At 43.0% G+C, this 18,447-nt stretch overlaps 1 protein-coding gene across 3 annotated transcripts in view; it reads right to left on the minus strand.

Moving 5' to 3' along the window:
• GPATCH2 (G-patch domain containing 2) overlaps nt 1–18,447 on the minus strand; it is a 1,007,975-nt gene that overhangs the window by 863,341 nt on the left and 126,187 nt on the right. For all 3 annotated transcript variants that reach the window (XM_069608577.1, XM_069608578.1, XM_069608579.1), the window contains exon 3: nt 10,085–10,149. In XM_069608577.1, coding sequence (XP_069464678.1) covers nt 10,085–10,149 — 65 coding nt within the window. The remainder of the gene's footprint in view (nt 1–10,084; nt 10,150–18,447) is intronic.

Genomic DNA, 18,447 nt, shown 5'->3' on the forward strand with positions numbered 1-18,447 from the left:
ACCTGCTCTACTCCACAGTTCGAGAAGGTACTAAATGGCTACTGAAGCAGCAGGGCACAGGTACCGTTTGTGAGGGGCAGAAATGAGAGTCAGACACACGTTTTGTAATCTTTTCAATGTCAGACATTGGCCTCTGTGACCCTATCCCAAAGAGAGAGTTTCCCTACCTAGTCAACTTAAAATCAGTCTGTGTCTCGTCGTCAAAATGATAAAACTGCTTGTGCCCAAAACATATAATCTGACCCTCACACTAGAAACAAACCACTAAGTATGCTCTCTCTGATTTATGTGAGAAATCTGAGGGCACGCTCACATTTAACCCGCTAAAGATCACCCTCAGGTAACCAAGAGAAGGGTAAGACTGTAGATTCTTATCCCGGGAGTGAGACAGCGAAGGGATACTACTCGGATGGAGGGTGTTTGAAGAACGGAAGGGGGATGCCCGAAGATGAGATCTGGCATCCCCCTTTAACTAATCCCGATCTATCTTACCTCCCCTCTACTGTCATAGGATATCATCAAGCATGTCCTACCCTACCCAAAGATCTTTCAAACACTCACACTCAGAGGAAAGCAAGAGAATGTAAAACCCCTTTTTCTAACTATAACCCAGACTTATCCTCCCCGTCCCTCCAATATCATAAACTACTGTGAGAACCAATCTTTTCCTTCCCTTTTAAAAACTCATTTACTGAGGGTACAAAAGCGAAAGAACCAATACCAATTTCCTATCCTAAGAACACAGCTCGACCAGAGACATGGTATTCCCCTTCCTTGACAGTGTGACCTACGCACCCCCCACCCCCTCAGCCTTCATAGAATGTATAAAGACATGTAATCTTCTTTTTTCACAAATATCACTCAAGTACTGTGACGAAGAAGAGGAAATCAAGAGGAGTACAGATTTCTTATAAGACAGACGACTATGTTAATGGGACCGGGAAGATGCAGATAGAGGTCCATCAACATCTTCATAGGCAATGGCCCACTAACAAGGCCAGGCAAGGTCCGGCAATTGAAATCAACCATGCCCACCTGCAGCCTATCAAGTCTTCAGGAGAGTATGAAAGGAACACTAGTAATCAGCAAAGAGAATGAGTTGGGAGGAGAGCTGAGGAGTCATGGCTGCCCAGGACCATCTGGAAGAAACAGGGACGCTGAGACCCAGAGAGTCTGCGTGAGGAAGCGTCCGGGAGAAGCGTGGCCAAAGACACCTGTTTCCAGCAAGAAGAGAAGACCAAAGAAGGGAGCTGAGAGGCGTGCTGATCCCTTATTACATTGGTCAAATGAAATGGTTGTTCCCCTGGGCCAAGACAGGAACACAGGAGTATCTAAGGGGGTAGGTGGGTAGACCCCGACATTAGATAACATAGACGTTAACCCAAGAATGAAGAAAACGGCACCGGTGAGTGAAGCGCAGTGAGATCCCGGTGGTTATTGAAGTAGCGGGCAAGATACAAAGTTGCAGCCCAAACGTGTAAAACTGGAGATGCATTGTGTGAAATTGACAAATTTAATTACAAAAATACATAGTGGCAGAGTGGTTGCATGTATGATTACACGTTCTCAAATGGCTGTGTAAAGAAATGAAGTGTCTGCAGAGAGGGGAGCTGTGCACGCACACAAAATGTGAGTGAAATAGAGATCCTAAAAAGGGAGAGCTGTGCGAGAAATTAAGTGGGAGCAAAATTCCAAAAACTGATAGAAAAGTGTTGCCAAGAAACAAAGCATTGAAAAAGCATTGGGGTGGCCACCAGATGGGCGATTCATCCAGGCAGGCTGCAGAGACCCCAGAATACACATCATGGTGACCACCATGTGGGAGATTGATACAGGTTGGCCGTGGAGACCAGAGTGTAAGGAAAAGAGAACTCTATTAAAGATAAGGCACCTGGTTGTGTGACCTGTAATGGGTGGACCATGCGGTCTGACAACTGAGTCATGATCAGGGGACCCCAATTGGAAGCAAGGAGCTGCATGATCTAAAGGGCTTCTGGGTTCAAGGAAAAAAGACCTGGAGAAGCCTAAAGAACTTACCAGGAAAATGTACAGTGAACTTAGTGAAACCTGAGAGACTTGTGGAACTATATAATCCTGAGTGCCTTAAACTTGGGGAAGGGAGCTTGGTAAAGGTTACATTGTCACATCAACTTTACTTAGTTTGCCAAATCCCATTCACCCCATTATTCTGTAGAAGTGAGGACATGTTTAGGTTTTGACACAGACAGTATTTTGTTTTGGACTGACAAACCTAAGACTTCCCTTGGTTTTCTTTCCTTTAAGGAACATTCCCATCTTAGAGTTAGGGCAAGTTAGGCGTTAGGTGTTACACCATCCTAACCATTCAGAATAAAGGTTTTCAAACTGTGTTTCATGTTAAGGATTTCAATCAGGTAATACACCCTGGTCTCAGCCTAGCATGCAATGCGCAAATGAAATACTTCTTTTACTGTGTCTACAGGTTCAATATTCTGAGTGATATACCACTCATATCACACCCCTTCTCAAAAAACCCCTAGGTCACAATGGACCAGGAATCATGCCGGTTGGTAAAGGTAATATTTATTTATTTATTTAAAATTCAAATCAAACGCATGTTTTAATATATGGGGTAGCAATCACCAATGTGGTGACAATACAAATAAGTAGGTAAGGCAATTGAATTAACTTTTTAGCAACACAGAATATAAAATACAGAGAAAAGAACAGTTTTGGCTTGTTTGAAAGACAGTGCTTAAGTTAAGATTTCCCCCTGCAAATTTCGCAACTCACAAATAAGCAATTCTACACAGATGTAAGGGAGCAGCAGGTATTCAGGAATAAAAAACAGTGTATGGGATTTGAATTTAACCTTCCCTCCCCAAACAAGAGAGAAAAACGGTTTGGAAATCTTACACTTTTAAAATGACATTCAAAAATGGCTGTGTATAACAATGAAAAGTGGACAAAAAAACAAACCAATATAAATTCCTATGGGAGCAACACTGAAAAGATGCTAACAAGCATAAGCTATAGGATGAGCAAAATTACACACTCTGAATCTTCAAGGAAGTTTGGAAATACTTGAAATTGAAAATCACACGTGAAAAACTTTGCAGAAATGCGAATTTCCATCTAAAACCCTAAAATTCACTAAACGTTTTTTTAAGAACAAACGTGTCTAATACACTGGGGTTGGGGGGTAGCTACAGGTCTTAGGTTTAAGTCGGAGTTGAAATGAAGTCTATAGCTATTAAATTGAGGAAGTTATGCAAGTTTGAATGAGAGGTGTTTTTAGGAAAATAGAACAGAGAAAAACAGAAAATCGGGTTTTAAAATGATAGGTTGATTTTACTTAAACTAGATTAATGGCTAAGAAAAAGAGAATGCCACCCGTGAATCTCCACAGTTACACGGCCGCTTGTAACCCTTCACATGGCGGATACCCCGTTTTCATTATGGGAATTACTTTATTTAATCCAAATCACTAATGGCTTATGGTTTAGTAAAACAAAATTAAGATAATATCACTAACACTCAGAATCACAGACAGAATTGCAAGAATGGTTCCGACAATATTATAGGTTCTGATGGGATAGGTTATAGATTGGGATAGGACAATGTAAGGCAATATATGCTATGGTTTACTATGATTCCTATTAATACTTACAGTCCACTTTAATTTAAGAGTTTGGACCATCAAGGGTTCTGGTCATCACGGGTTGGGTCTAATAATGGACAGAAGGGCACATCTGGCGGAATTGGATTAGCGGTTAATTTAAGATTTTGGACCATCAAGGGCTCTGGTCATCACGGGTTGGGTCTAATAATGGACAGAAGGGCACATCTGGCGGAATTGGATTAGCGGGGCGGTTCTGTTCACCTGGACTGGCACCTCGGACTGGCCTGGTCCAAATTGCATTGGATTGGCCCTTCTGGTTGCTGGATACTGTAGATCAGTGGGATGGCGAGTTTGGAGCAGGCAAGCATTTAGTGGTAGCAAGCCAAACTGGATCAAATTGCTTCCCTTAAGTTTTGGGATTGCTTCAGGATTTGGGCCTAGCTGAAAAGGATTTCAGCAATGTTGAGGACTTGGCTTTGTAAAGAAATCTGGAATCAGGAACAAGATGAAAAATTCAGGACAGGGTGCCACTCAGAAATCAGGATGGAGTCAGGAACAGTGTTTTGTGTTGTGAGGCTCCCTTATTTATCATGCCAAATGACATCACTCAGTTTATGGTAGGAGCAGACTTACAACCCACACCCACAAAGCTATGATTGGGCAAGAGCACAGTTACCACCTTGCTCTTGGCTGGTTGGATGACAGAAAGGGTTGTCATGTTTTATGATATGATCTGGATACCTCCCATAGTTATTGGGACCAAAATCTAACTTTCCCAAAAATACATATTTATATAATTATGCCCTCTAAGAAAATTGGATACATAAATTAAATATTTCTTGGGTCACATTTAAATCCCCTCACAAGTCAGTGGGACCTACTTTTAATTTTGGCAATTTTAACCATAAATGGTTTGGCCTAACATTTCCTAATTCGGTACATGTATGTGCAATCACCCCTAGAACATGGGTACACAATATTAGATTTGCAGCATTAATAGTTTCTGCACACTTGGTCATTCTTCATAACTTATGTTCCTTATGCGGTAAGAAATCCTACGAAGTTTTCAAATGGCTAGCATAAATTCAGATTGAGATGTATGTACTTTTCTCTCTTTTACTTATTCTTGCTGCCAAGTTAAATGTCTTCAAGTCCAGTGGCAAAATAAGCCTTTTAAACCCAAAAGTCACATGCCAGTTTTTTTCTTCCTTCCCAAGCGTGAGCAAATGGCAAGTCCTTTGAAGTTGAATAAGAAGCCTCTTCCTGGAGAGTGGAGCTTCCTGCCCCTCCCCTGGAAGGATGAGTGTTCAAGCCTGCTATTGTCTTTGCCTGGGCCCAGACGAATGTCTAATGAAACCCATTGTCATGAGTATGTGAGGCCTCACAACAGCAATTAGCCTTTCCTGCCAGCAGTGAAGTGTCAACCTTTCCCAGGCTAAGGACTGTCAGAGCAGAATTGTTTTTTTTAAATTTTTTTTAAATAGTTAATTAACTCAAGGCTGGGTTTAACTTTATGTTTCACCTAAATCTTTCATTTAAACATATAAAATGAACACAGTTTAAAGGTGGATTTTTACATTAGCAAACCTTTGACATTCTTAAAGAATTAAGCCTTTAAACAAAAACATGCTTTCACAACAGGCGGTTTTGCACTTCATTCGTGAAAAAGCACCTTAAACTGAGTTCTTTAAACCCGATTTTCCTCTACAGCACATACACATTTTAATCAGCACTAGTTCTTCCCTTGAGTGCTGGGATTGTTTTCAGTCTGGATGCATGTATCATGCCTTTGTTTAGAGTTTCTCTCTGCACAGCTGTTTCTGTTATTTGCTGCAAAGTTTAGCCACGTTTTTCCTGTGGAAAATGAAAACAAGGGTTCCTGGGTTGCTTTTTCATTAGATACATTTTATAGAGCTGTCAGTCAATGAGGCCCGGTTCCTCTGAGCCACACTGGATGACCCTGGGCATTGCAGTACCCTTTTAATCTTAACAAATCAATGGAAATGAATGGATCTAGTGCACACTTTTTAAGGTTGCAAAGCTAACATTTTAAAAGGCATTTTCGGTTTTCAGCACAATTCAATCACTTTGCTCCATGTTGAATGTGGCAGAGCCCACTGGCATGCTCCTGAAGTGAGAACTCCGTTTTCATCCTTTCCCCTCCCCCTGACTGTGTGTGGCAGGGTGTGCAGCCTTTTTCTGGTTGTGACCCAAATGCAGTTTCAAGATTTTGGCGTGCACAGGAGTCAGCGCATATATTTTGGGCTGTTTCTTTCACCATTTGTAAAGTGATGCAGTGAGGCACTTTGGAATGGGTCAAAATATCCCACATTCACTTGTCTGCGTCGTCTCGTGATACCATGCCCGTCTCACAATTAGGTTTGGCAAAAAAGTGTTCTCAATTAAAGCAAGGAAAAAAAATCCAAAAGAAATAGTCGTTCCCAGGGTGAGACCCTTGGATCCAGAGGGTGGTTGCCTTCCCCTGGATTTCTAGGGTAGGATGGCAAAGGTGTCTCTTTCAAACAACAATTCTCCAAGGATGGCAAAAGTGTCAGTTTCAAACAACTGTTTCTTAAATACGACTCCCTGGTATAGTCCCCTGCCAAGAATCCTTTAATAAGTTCTTTACATCCCCTGGTATACTCTCCTGACAGTTATTTATCCACAATGTTTTATTGTCCGTATTTCAAATGGATTTCCTAGTGTACTCCTGCCAGGAATCCCCTTATGGGGTCTTGCTGATCCCCTGGTATGCTTCCATGCCAGGTATCCCCCCCACCAAATGCTCACTGCCTAATGTGCTTCTTATACCAGGAACTCTTTTTTCCTGCGTCTATACTTCATTGGCTTGATGTTCTACATGTTTCAACTTTCCCCACATTGTGATCTCATATATGGAGACTTGTTGAGGTTCTGTCTTTTAACTTCATTAGCATTCATTTGCTTGTAGTAATACTTGCTCCCACCTTCCCCATATTGACATCTCATACATGAATATTTGTGCACGCCCAGTCTTTGTATTTTTCCTTGATCTGTATTCATAACAGTTTCTTAATTGCTCATATGCCTGTCGAGATGCAATGGTGGCCCCCAATACATCTAGGCAGACTCACTGCTATCTGGTAGCATTCCCGACCCATGGCACGTTGCTGCGGTGAAGCTTCCTCTCTGGGATGGTGTTTCCCACACTGCAGACCTTCTTCCAGCTCTCATGCCAGCTCTGCGCTCAACTGCCGGTAAGACTGCTGCTTCTCTGCGCGTCCCTGGTAGCTCTGCTCCTGATGCCGGCTCCTTGATGGTTCTCCAACGGTGCCTGCTATGTCTATGTTGGACTCACGCCATGCCAGTAGGTAAGGCTTACGAGTGGCAGTTAGCCAACTTCTCCAGCATGGTTGTTCCTGTTCTGCTGCCTTCTCCCTCAGGTTTGCTTCCTGCTTCTTCGTTTCCACTTCGCTCTTCTCTGGTTCTCTGAATGAATGCAGGCACTATTTTTAAAGGTCCCACCCACTCTGGTTTCATTGCAACAATTAGTCTGCATGTTTAGTTTGGTGTTTCCTTAAATCCACATCAACTCCTTCCTCTTCCTCCTCTCAGTACTTGAGGTTTTATGAGAGTTGGAGTCTATAGGATTTCTGGGACATTCAAAATGATATTGTTTAGGGTTTTTGTTTAAAACAAAAACATCAGACATAGGAGATGTTCAATGTGTGTTATGTGTGTGTATATGAGGTATGAATGGCAGTCTGCGGAGAACGACAGCACGCCATCAGAAGTTTAGGTGTCAGGGTTTTCTTAAAACATGTTTTTAAAAAGGGGGTCGGGGATACTGTGTCTCTCCTAATGGCGTCATCACCTCCCACATGATACTCCCTCATAATACTACCCCCAGGATCAGGTAGCAGCTGCCGTCCCCTGGCCATGTGGAAGGAGATCATCACCCGGGAATCCGTGATGACTGCGCAGGATTCATCACAACTTTTAGAAATGGAATTACCGTCATCATGTTATCTATCTATATGCATAAAAGTAATCATTTGTCTGTGGGTTTGTGGCGGGATTTGTGGGTTTTTGGGTTTGTGGCTTTGCGGAGCATTGTTCCTTATGCAATTCCACACCGTTTCACCAATCTGCACCAAATTTTACAAAGTTACCTGTTAGGATCCTCCGGACATTACTGGCTACACAACATTTGGGCACCTCAGCCCTTACCCCAGATTTCAACCAAAGTCAACATTTGTTTGTGGCTTTGTGGCCTGCCAACAAAGTCGTAAACCATGTTCAACGGGAAGGGAAACAAAAAATGTAGGAGAGGCGAATGGACCTGAGAGGCAAAAAGGAAAGAGGTTTCCAAGTGTTTGCTACATCAGGTGAAATTAATTTTCTAGAGGATTTTTGCGAGATGGTGTTTCTCAACCAGTCCCGACACGTGGAACAAACCTGCCCACATTTCAAGGCCTGTAGGATGCATGATTTCCGAGATATTTGCACCGCAATGAACTGCACCACACCAGGGTGAGGCTGAACAGCAACCTACAGGACCATTAATTTTCAACAATTGATGAGTGGTATCATGTCGGTCTACAGAACCTGTTCGGATTAATACAAATGAATAAGCCAGGGCTTTGTACCCTTCCAAGATGGTAATTCCTCACAGTCATCCTGAGGACACCAAGCATGTAGTAGTTCTTTAGTGCATGGCTCACTAACAAGGATTGACATCATATTGAAGAACAAAACGGTTACCATGCAGTAAATGGCTATGGAATCAGTTCATTTGCACCGCCCTTTGCACTTGGCCTTTTGCGATTGGCCTTTTGCTTGTAATTCACTGGAATCCCATTCACAAAATCTCTGGTGCACTGAACTCAGTCAATCAGACGCAGTACTGGTGAGGTGCTGCGTTTCCCTTCATTTCACCCTCAAGGGTGGATACTTCCTGGTGATTACATGACAGGCCACATGAGGCTGTACTGGGTCATGCTCAAAACACAATATGGACTCATGGTCCCTTGAATGTGATTGCTTGGCTACCCCACTGTCCATAGTTGTACTGGCACAACTAGAAGCCATGACCTCTTATGATCAGATCGACTTCATTGTTAAGTGAGTAAATTGAACAACACTGCAGCTGCTGTACTTGGGGACTGCAGGCGCTCAACATTCTCCATGAGAAAAAAGAACAGCATGCCACTGAAAATATCTTTGATTCTCCCATCGGTGTGTTAGATTCTCTTCCAATTTCCTCTTCATCAAGGGCTTTTTGGACATTTCTTTTCAAATGCAACAGAATATTTTTCAGAGTGCAGTTATGATTTATTTAGAGCATAAAATGCAAAAGAGTAACAAATGCTCTTTCGCTACTGTGCCAAATTAATGTACGAATTCCAATTATTGTAGGAGCCTTGCCATACAAGGCAAGTGTATTAGGAGATTCATAACGCTAGTCATAGGAAATCCAAATGCCATCTTGGCCCCTATAAAAACCAACCAGCATCATGCAGCAAACCTAATACATGACTAAGTGAAATCGCCCACATCACCCAATCCTCAGGGAGCTGTACATGTTCCCTTCATGCATGCATCAAGTTCAAGACACCTTGCATCACTTACAAAGAAGTCACAACATAGCACAGGGGCAACGCACTGGTCTTGGAAGCAAGACCACGCAGAGCAACAGAGGTTTGAATCCCGGACCTGCACTTAGGAACTGAACTCTGATACTATTAGGCGCGTTATCAAATAAATAAACCAAAGCAGCACTACAGCTGGCCGAAAAACTCACCGTCTCCGGAGGCAAGTGCACCACCAAAAGCCACACCTTTGCCACGCTGGAAAAAAATAACTGCAAGACGGGAACAAACCGGAAACGTGCCTTTTCCTGTGACACTGCGTGTCTCCGGAGCATGTTACCAATGCAGATCAGACTGCCCCCACGCAGTCGATCCTACACTTCAGGATGGACCCAGGAGACCACTCTTCAAAGAACATCTTGCCAATCGCTCACCACTCCACGTGTGCCTAACTGCCCCTCTCTGGAGCTCATGTCCTCCCGTGCTGCCCCTACCTTTACAAGCTCCCCAGCCACCCCTTGTAACTCCCTGGGTGCAGCCCCCTATGTTTAGTTCTCCATAGCGTCCCTGCTAGATTCACAACTTATAAATCCCAAACAAGCATACAATGATTCCAAACAACAAGGGCTTCACAGAATTAGAAAGACTACCAATGAATAGATTTACTCATGCATTCTGCAATATAAAAGTAACCAGATCCATATTCTTAAAGAGCATCGATTTCATGGGATGTTATATTTACATTATTCTAAATGAGTGGGCAGGAGAGTTTCTACTTCAGGCAGAAAGGAGATGTACAGGAAGATGTCTGTACGCACAGGATAACGTATTACTCTGAGCAATGGCTAAAACAATACAAGCGCTTGTAATACTGACAGGAAGTGGGGCCAACACAGTAATGAGGTTTTAATACCTTGTCTTCCCTCATCATTGGTAAACAACCCCGTGTCGCTGCTGCTGCTGATGCTGCTGCATTCACTAGAATAAGGGAGAAAAAGAAACAGATCAAAGGAGCAATTGATCGCTCAATTTAAAAAAAAAAATAAGAAAGTGTAAGAGACAAGTGTGCTCAGATGGAACTTAAGCCTAGACAAGATCTGAAACGGAAAATAAATAAGATGACCATTTTTTTGAATCACACTGCACATTTCCTGGTTCCATTAACTGCAGAGCATATTATTTTGGGCACATAAAACCACAGGAATCTAATGGGACCCTGACAGTAAGCCAGATGCGACTGCAACGAGGGGCTGACACAATTGATGCATTTTATTATCTGCTTCCATCAAATGCTCACCGCTCCCTTTCTTATGCTGCGCAATTCAGCTTGATCCCGGAACACCACTGCTCAATAAAATGGGAAACTTCTAAATCAAACACATTCAAAGCCTTTCTTCGGCACATGAAATACACGAGCCGGTAGATGGAATTACTTTTCTTAGCCACATTTGCAAATAATTCGAGAAAAATACATTGCTTAAGGACACAATGCCACTTCTATTGCTCGCTGAAAAAAAAGGTAGGCGCTGGGCCAGGGAGAAGAAGAGCAAAAGTTTACAACTCAGGCAAAGCATTAAATCAAAGCAGAGGTCACCCTGAGAAAAATGAGCATTAACACTGCCATGCAAAAAAAAGTATGAGGAAAACATGAACTAAAGCAAGACCCAATAAAAAGACGAGCCAAACCAGCTGTAAGGAATACAAGAATTACCATACAGACAACAATATACCTGCAACAATCACCTGAATTAAACCATAAACTGCTAAATTTCTCCAGACTGCGACGGACCACAGGGAAAACTGGAGCAGACGCTAGCCTGTCCTAATAAATAAGGACATTCCTTCAAAGACTAGCACAGCATTTATCCAGCATAGGTCATACGACTACATTTAGTCCCCTTTACTCCATGTTCATGACCTGGACGTGTGGTAGATCAGAAACAGGAGGTGGGCATTTGGAGGAATGTTTCTTTATTATAAATCACACAGCCTAAACTGTCCCCACGCCTACATTTCTCTCCTCCATTCTATTAAGTAAAACATAAAAGGGGACTCCGTTAGGAGGTCTTACAAAACAAGAAAAGCCATCTGTTCATAAGCCTATGCTAACCCGAGTTCTGTCCCTATAACTGCACAAGAAAAACATACCATACATTCAACAAAGGTACCATTAGGGTTTTGGCCCAGCAAAAGATTGGTGTCTGGTTTCTGACCCCTCCCCCCCGCCTCCCACCCTGGTATATCAACAATGGTTGCTTGTTTTAAAGCTCAATAAAGTAAGGCTGTTTGGCTGTTGGACGCTGCTCAACCCGCTGCACAATTTGCGCGAGGCGCCGTCCGTAAAAGAAAGCTCGAGCCGTGTGGAAACACAGCAAAGTTCACTTCTGTACCTCTTCAACATCATTGTGTGCCTCCTTGCCCCACCCACCCACTTCCCAGCAAGCCTGCTACTACATGGGAACAGCGCACCCGCGTGCGCACTCTAAGTAAAGCCTAAGTATGGCTGTTTGGCTGTTGGACGCTGCTCAACTCGCTGCACAATTCGCGGGAAGCGCCATCCGTGAGACGAAGATCGAGCCATGTGGAAATGTGTCAAAGTTTTCTTCTGCATCTCTTCAAGTAAATATTAACTTTACCTTATTTCAGATCGCTGGGACTTTGGTGCAAGGACTTTGTGGAAGGACTCTGTGCCTCTATCCCCCGCGTCTCACTCTGTTTCTTCCTCTTACCCACAGCATCCTTGTGTGCCTCCTGGCCCCGCCCACCCACTTCTCAGCAAGCCTACAACTACTCGGGAACAGCGCACCCATGCGTGCACCCGAAGTAAAGCCCAAGGAAGGCTGCTTGGCTGTTTGGGTGGCAGCGGGCGCGGGGAACGGGGAGCTGATTATGTATTGTTTGCTTGGTTTGCTGAGGGAGTTGAGCCTTTAATTTGATCAGCACCTCCTTTACATGTTAATAATCAGTGGCATGTGTTTGAATATCTGACACTTTGGTTGTGTGCTGACGAAGCTTGTGTTGATAGGTGTCTTTACACTTACAACGGATTGATAGCTTTACAGCCCTTCTGTATTCCTGTCTTTCGTGGTACTCGCCCCTGTTGGTACGGTTATATTTCTTGCTGCAATGAAACATACCAAGTAAACGTACAATAGGACCGGGCCACTAACAAGAAGGGAAACATTGACGGGGGTACGAGCATTTGATGACATATTGTCCACTCCATTGGTGTTTACCCCGGTTGGAGGGGGGGACAAAGAAAATGGTTCTGCAGTTGTTGCCTTTACCACCATCCCCCCAACTGCCACGGATTTAGAGGCGCTGAATCCCAAAAAGGGGGAAGTACCTATACTATTGGTACACTCTGGAGAGAGCAAAGCGGTTAAGGTAATAACTTGCCAAAGGCTGATGTAGATCTATTATGCTCTCCCATGCGGGAGAGCGCTAATGAAGGTGGAAGCTGTGCCTCCTTTCAAACCTCGCCCCAAGTCGTGTGCCCAATTGATAGCTCCTTATTGGCATTGTCCCAATATCCGGTGAGCCAAGAGGCTGACTGGGACATCGCCTAGCCTAAAAAGAAAGGCGGCCTGCGGGTGGTAACTGGGAGGAGGGTTCTGCCGGAATGTTCAATGGCCAGATTCTGGCCGAATTACAGTTGCATTCCACATTAATTGGAAATCTAATTAAGGTTGCAGATATGCAGAAATGTAAGCATATAACTATGGAGAAAATCATGTTTGCTTAAATAGGGACCAATACAGAACCCCTTTTGGATCTGGGGGGAGGAAGCTCCTGATGAAAAGGGAGAATCTGGGTCGTCCTTACCTGTACAAACCCCTAGGAGTAACCCAAAACCAAAGAAGAAGTGAAACGGGATATGCCATCAGGGATGTACAATGGGGAACAAGTTTGCTTCTCTTCCCCCAAAACTAAGGGGGGCTGACAAAAAAAAAAAACTAAACAGAAGCTAGGCAAGGGTCAGAATTGGGCATCCAAGAAAAATTGGCGTAATTTCATCAAGGAAGACGTAATTACCACACATATGGTATCAAATCTGGACACCACAGGGGATGAGGAGACAATATGTAAGAGGGATGGGAGATTCTTGGCTGCTGACACCATAACTGAATCTATGAAAAAGAAGGGTAAAGCTAAAAGACAAGGTGGCACATCTAAAGAAGTATTTGTACAACAGAACAATAATTTGACAAAGGGCAGTCTGTTTAACTTCTTCCCCAAAAAACCTGTAATTGATCTAACGGGTAATTCGGCGGGGTCCACTGTCCCGCCAGTGATTTGGAATACAATAGATACTAGTGGCACACAACCTGAAATCTCTGGAAATCCAACACTGGTACATGCATCAGAGGTGGGAACTCGTGATGTAATAAGTGATGAGATCACTTCCTCACTACAGGAAACAGTGGACTACAGAAATGTATTGCCTGCATCCTACTCAAGGATTTTTGGAGGTAAAGCTAGCCTCCAGACAAATGGACCGGGGGTGGCAAAACATCTGAAGGATCTCCCCACTGCTGCATTGGTGGGTGATATAACGGAGGGCACGGGAAACCCATTAGTGAACAATAAAGACCAATCTATCTCAGAGAACAAAGAGGGAGAGGTCTCAATGACTGAACGAATTTTCAGGAGGGTAATAAAATGAATGCTTGATGAACACCCTAAGGTACCTAACGCCCCCTGACTCAAGGAATTATTCAAGTGCAAACTATGGGGGTATGGGATCCACAGATGGGGAGTGGCCAGTTGTAGAGGCCTCAGGCAAATCCTCAATCTGAAAGTATGGTTCACCCTAAACAAAATACTCAATCTGAATTTAGGGGTAATTCTAAAAACTATACCCCCAACGATGAAATTCAGCTGAGACACCCCCACTATCCTGACAACCCCAGTGTTCTGCTGCATTATCTGTTCTCGCACGGTGGGCCTACCTCCTTGAATCGATGGAGAATATTGACCCTGTTTAATGAAATCCCGTGTCTTACCCTGATCTCTTCAGGGGACACCAAACTTGTAGATTTTGTGCACCCTGAACGACATGACTATGTGCGGATAGTATTCCATTCTCACACTATATATGAAGCCATACTTGTGGAGGCAGAGTCTTTTCACAAATTTGGATATGACCTGTGCAGTTTCAGCAAGGGTTCTGTAAACAACAGTGATGGAACTTAGTTGACTGAATAAAGGGATAAGGGTATGGAGGATTTTGAGATGATCACAAGCAGGAATACAGGAGGTGATGAGTTGAATGATTCCAGCCTTAGGTGGCTGGCCTTAACCCTATGTGACTCAATATCCCAACTCCAGCGTCTGAAACCTAATAGTTAATGTGGTCGGTATCTTGGAACACTAGGGGAAACTGTTTTTTAAAAAACTCCCCTGAAATGGGTTCCCTTCTTACACAAGTTTCTATCATTTGTCTGCAAGAGACATGGCTCACAAGCCCGTATGTCCAAGATGGATTTATAGTATACTCTGAACTAGCCACAAAGGGACCACTAGGTAGACCCTCTGGGGGTCCAATCACTGCAATTGGAGTGGACGGGGGTCCTACAGGCATAAAGGTCTTTTGCATTTTAAAATGGTGTTTAGCGGTATTGTTGCAGATAATAAACTGCTTTGGCACCTGGATAAATATTTATTGGGTAAATATTTACTGGAGTATAAAAACCAACATGACTGAGTCCTTAGTCTCCCTTGTACATATATTTGAACTAAGTTATGAAATGTGCTCGGACCTCTTGATCGCTGTAGCAGGCGACTTTAATGTGGAAATACCTTGATAAGAGGTTGTAGGGTATGCTACGGGAAGAGACTTTGGGTCTAACAACCTGTATTCACAGCAACACTAGTAATGATGGATTCCTGGGTTGTACATATCTTAACAGGGGCAAATGTGGGGTACCTTTTCTGAAGTATGGGGTCTACGCAACACCAGTAACCTATTGTGTGAAATGACTGATCCCACAACATGGTTTAATGGTAAATCCTCTACAAGAATTGACTATATCTATCTCTCGACACCACTGTTTGATTCTGCAACTTCATTACGTTTAATGAGAACTGCCTGTAGTGATCTTAAGATCTTGGGAGCTAGAATTTGGAAGGGTGGAGGGCACAGATACACTGGACATGTCCCCTCCTCATACATGGTTAACACAGCTAAGACTCATATTGTATGGCATAAGGATAATGTGGTCAAAACAAATGCTGTCTTTCTTTCTGACTTTACATTTTCGAATATAGGGAAAAAGCTCACTCTGTATACTACTGATGCCTTTTGTCACTACGTGCAAACAACTATAAAGAATTCAGCATCCCCTCTGGGTACTAATTGTAAGAACACAAATCATTTACATATCTATGATCCAGTGGGGAGATCTAAAAAACAACAGACTAAGGGAGCTTAGATATCTTCAGAAACAACATCTCCCTCCAACAGAGAAAGAGGCATTGAAAAAAAGGTTAATAAATAAATGGAAGAACAAAATAAAAGGTGCACCGTGCAATACTACACCAAGTTGATGGCAAAACAATGCTCACTGCTCTAAGGGACCCTACTTCTAGATCCTTTTAGGCATTGGTAAATAATAAGATTATATCCCAGGTTAATGTACAATCCTCTGCAATATCGGAGAAACAATGGGTAGGTCATTTTGGTGTAATTTATGGTCCCTTAAAAATCCAATACTCGCTTCCACAGTCCACTATAAACACCCAGTGGAATTTTTCAATTGCACAGGATGACAACAAAACCCTGTTACTGAAGGCCTCACCATCCAGGGCGGCCGGGCCGAATGGGCCGGCAAAAGTTATTTTTAAAAGTAACGGACTTGTGATCAAAAATTCTATTTATGCTCTATACAGATATTGCAAGGGTACGGGTCTCGTCTTGAAACATATCCAAGAGTGGGCGCACGTAAATAACATGTCTAGGGTCCAATTTGGCTTTCGGAAGCATGTAGGAACTGATGCACAGGGTCTATTATTGAATATATTGCAAGACAAAGCAAGGAAGGCCAATAGTGTTCCTGTTTATGTAGCATGGATTGACCTTACTATGGCTTTCGATATGGTTGACAGGAACATACTTTGGGGCAAGTTACATCAAATTAGTCTACCACCATCTCTACTCTCGATTTTATACCATCTGCATGAAGGGTCAAAGGTACAGGTACATTTTAGTAACACTGGAACACTGTCCTTATAAATGAATGCCTCAAATGGCCTGCGCCAAGGGTGTGTTTTTGCTCCAACAATCTTTAACTCGTATGTATCCGATGCCAGTGGTGTGCTTGAGGCGGCGGCTTTTGTTCCACCCACGGTAGAGGGAGTGAATGAAGATCTGTTGTATCACATATGCCGATTACTTTATGTTGTTCGACCATAGCCCGCGAGGATTGTAACGCTTGTTGACTGTGTTTAGAGATTACAACTTGTCCAATTGTCTCCTGATTAATGTTAAAAAAACAGTAATCCTCAGCCTTCAATCTAGATCTGGCAGGCTGAGGATAGCATGGTTTTTGAATCACGAAAAACTGGTAGTCAGACCATATTTGCACTATTTGGGCTACCCGATATTTGGGGATAAAAATAAGGCACACTATAGGCAATAATTAGAAGGGAAGGTCATCTCTCAAATAGCACTACTTAAAAAAAAGAAAAACCGACAATAAATTTGGGAAATTCTCCTTTCAATCCACTCTGTGTTACCATAAATGCAAGCTAATACCCCAGTTTTGTCATGGCCTCGAACTTTTTCCCATGCGGGCGATTGATGAATTAGCTAAATATGAAGCGCGTATACTGAGGTCTGCTTTTAAGTGTCTACCGAAGTGTGTACCTCTGGCCGCATTACGTTATGAGTTAGGATTATTTTCTATGGGAAAAGTGGTCATGTGGCGAAGGGTATGCATATTCAGGAAATTGATCACCAGTCCGAAAGACTATGTATGATCTGTTGGGTAATGGTATACGTAACGGTAACTGCACCTCTGGTTATCTAAAGGATTAAAAAGCTGAATGCTTGGCCTTTTTAAATAAATTGGGGGCAACCTGGGAGCTCCTTAGTTTCAATCCAGACAAAGTCAAAAAACTCTCTGAGCAAATGGATTGGTTTATCACCAGTGAAAAAGTTCGACACATGACTATATAAACAGCTGGTCTCCAATTTTAAGAGAGGTGGCATCATGGAGCCATACTTGACCATATTTCCAGATTTAATGTGACGCTGACCAGAGAGATCCTAAACTTGAGAGAAAAGGGGAAAGATCCTCCGTCACTGTGCCGGTTTTGTGGCACCCCGGGATGACAGAATCATTGCAACATCTATTAATTCATTGCAACTCACTGACAAAGGAACGAATAGACTATTTTCAAAAATGTGTGAACAATACAGAATATGTAGACCTTGATAGGCTATGGTTGAAAATGCTTCATGGTGATGTTAGGTTTCTGAATCTCATCTGTAAATTATCACCTAAAGAAACCATAGATTAATTTGACTTGATGCTTTGTTAGATTACATATCTAATATGTGAAGTTATGCAATGCTTTAAGATAGTGCTTCACAATGTAGTATTAGTAGTAGAATGCACAAATGAAGACTTGTCTGTGGATTTTTAGTTGTGTTTTCTTTTTTATTTGATCCTTATTATTTCTTGATGTCTGGTAACGGTTTGTTTTAACATTTGAACACGTGCTTTGTAATTTAAAAAAAAATCTGTATTGTTTTTTTCTTTTATTAGTTTCTTTTGTAAAGGTTATGTTTAACCAACACAAATAAATAAATAATAATTAAGGCACAGTTGGAGCAAGTACAATGGGAGGTCTCTCCTCGGCAAAATTCAATCAAGTACAAAAAATGCATTTTGTCCCGTCTCCCTCACTTGGTGACCCCTGGCTCCTATCCCAACTCTTAAGTGTTCTTCTTTTGTTCCCTACCAGGAAAACTCTTGGCGTTCTCTCCACCTAGGCAGTTCCTGGTCTTTAGCCTGCCTATGGATTTCATTCCTCTCATCCCACCTTGGGATCGCGTTCCTCTTACCCTTGCCTTGGGGTCTCATTCCTCTCACCCTGCCTTGGGGTCCTTGTTCCTCTCACCCCGCCTCGGGGTCTGGTCCATCTTACCAGTCTTTGGGGTCTGGTCCCTCTCACCCCCCTTTGAGGATTGGTTTCTCTCACTCTGGCTGGGGTCTGTTTGGGCCTAGCGCCCCTCCTCTCTGTTCACCGGAGCCTCTGTGTGCCCCTAGT

Source organism: Ambystoma mexicanum, chromosome 4q, assembly GCF_040938575.1.
Source record: "Ambystoma mexicanum isolate Mex_15411 chromosome 4q, UKY_AmexF1_1, whole genome shotgun sequence".
Classification (NCBI taxonomy): domain Eukaryota; kingdom Metazoa; phylum Chordata; class Amphibia; order Caudata; family Ambystomatidae; genus Ambystoma; species Ambystoma mexicanum.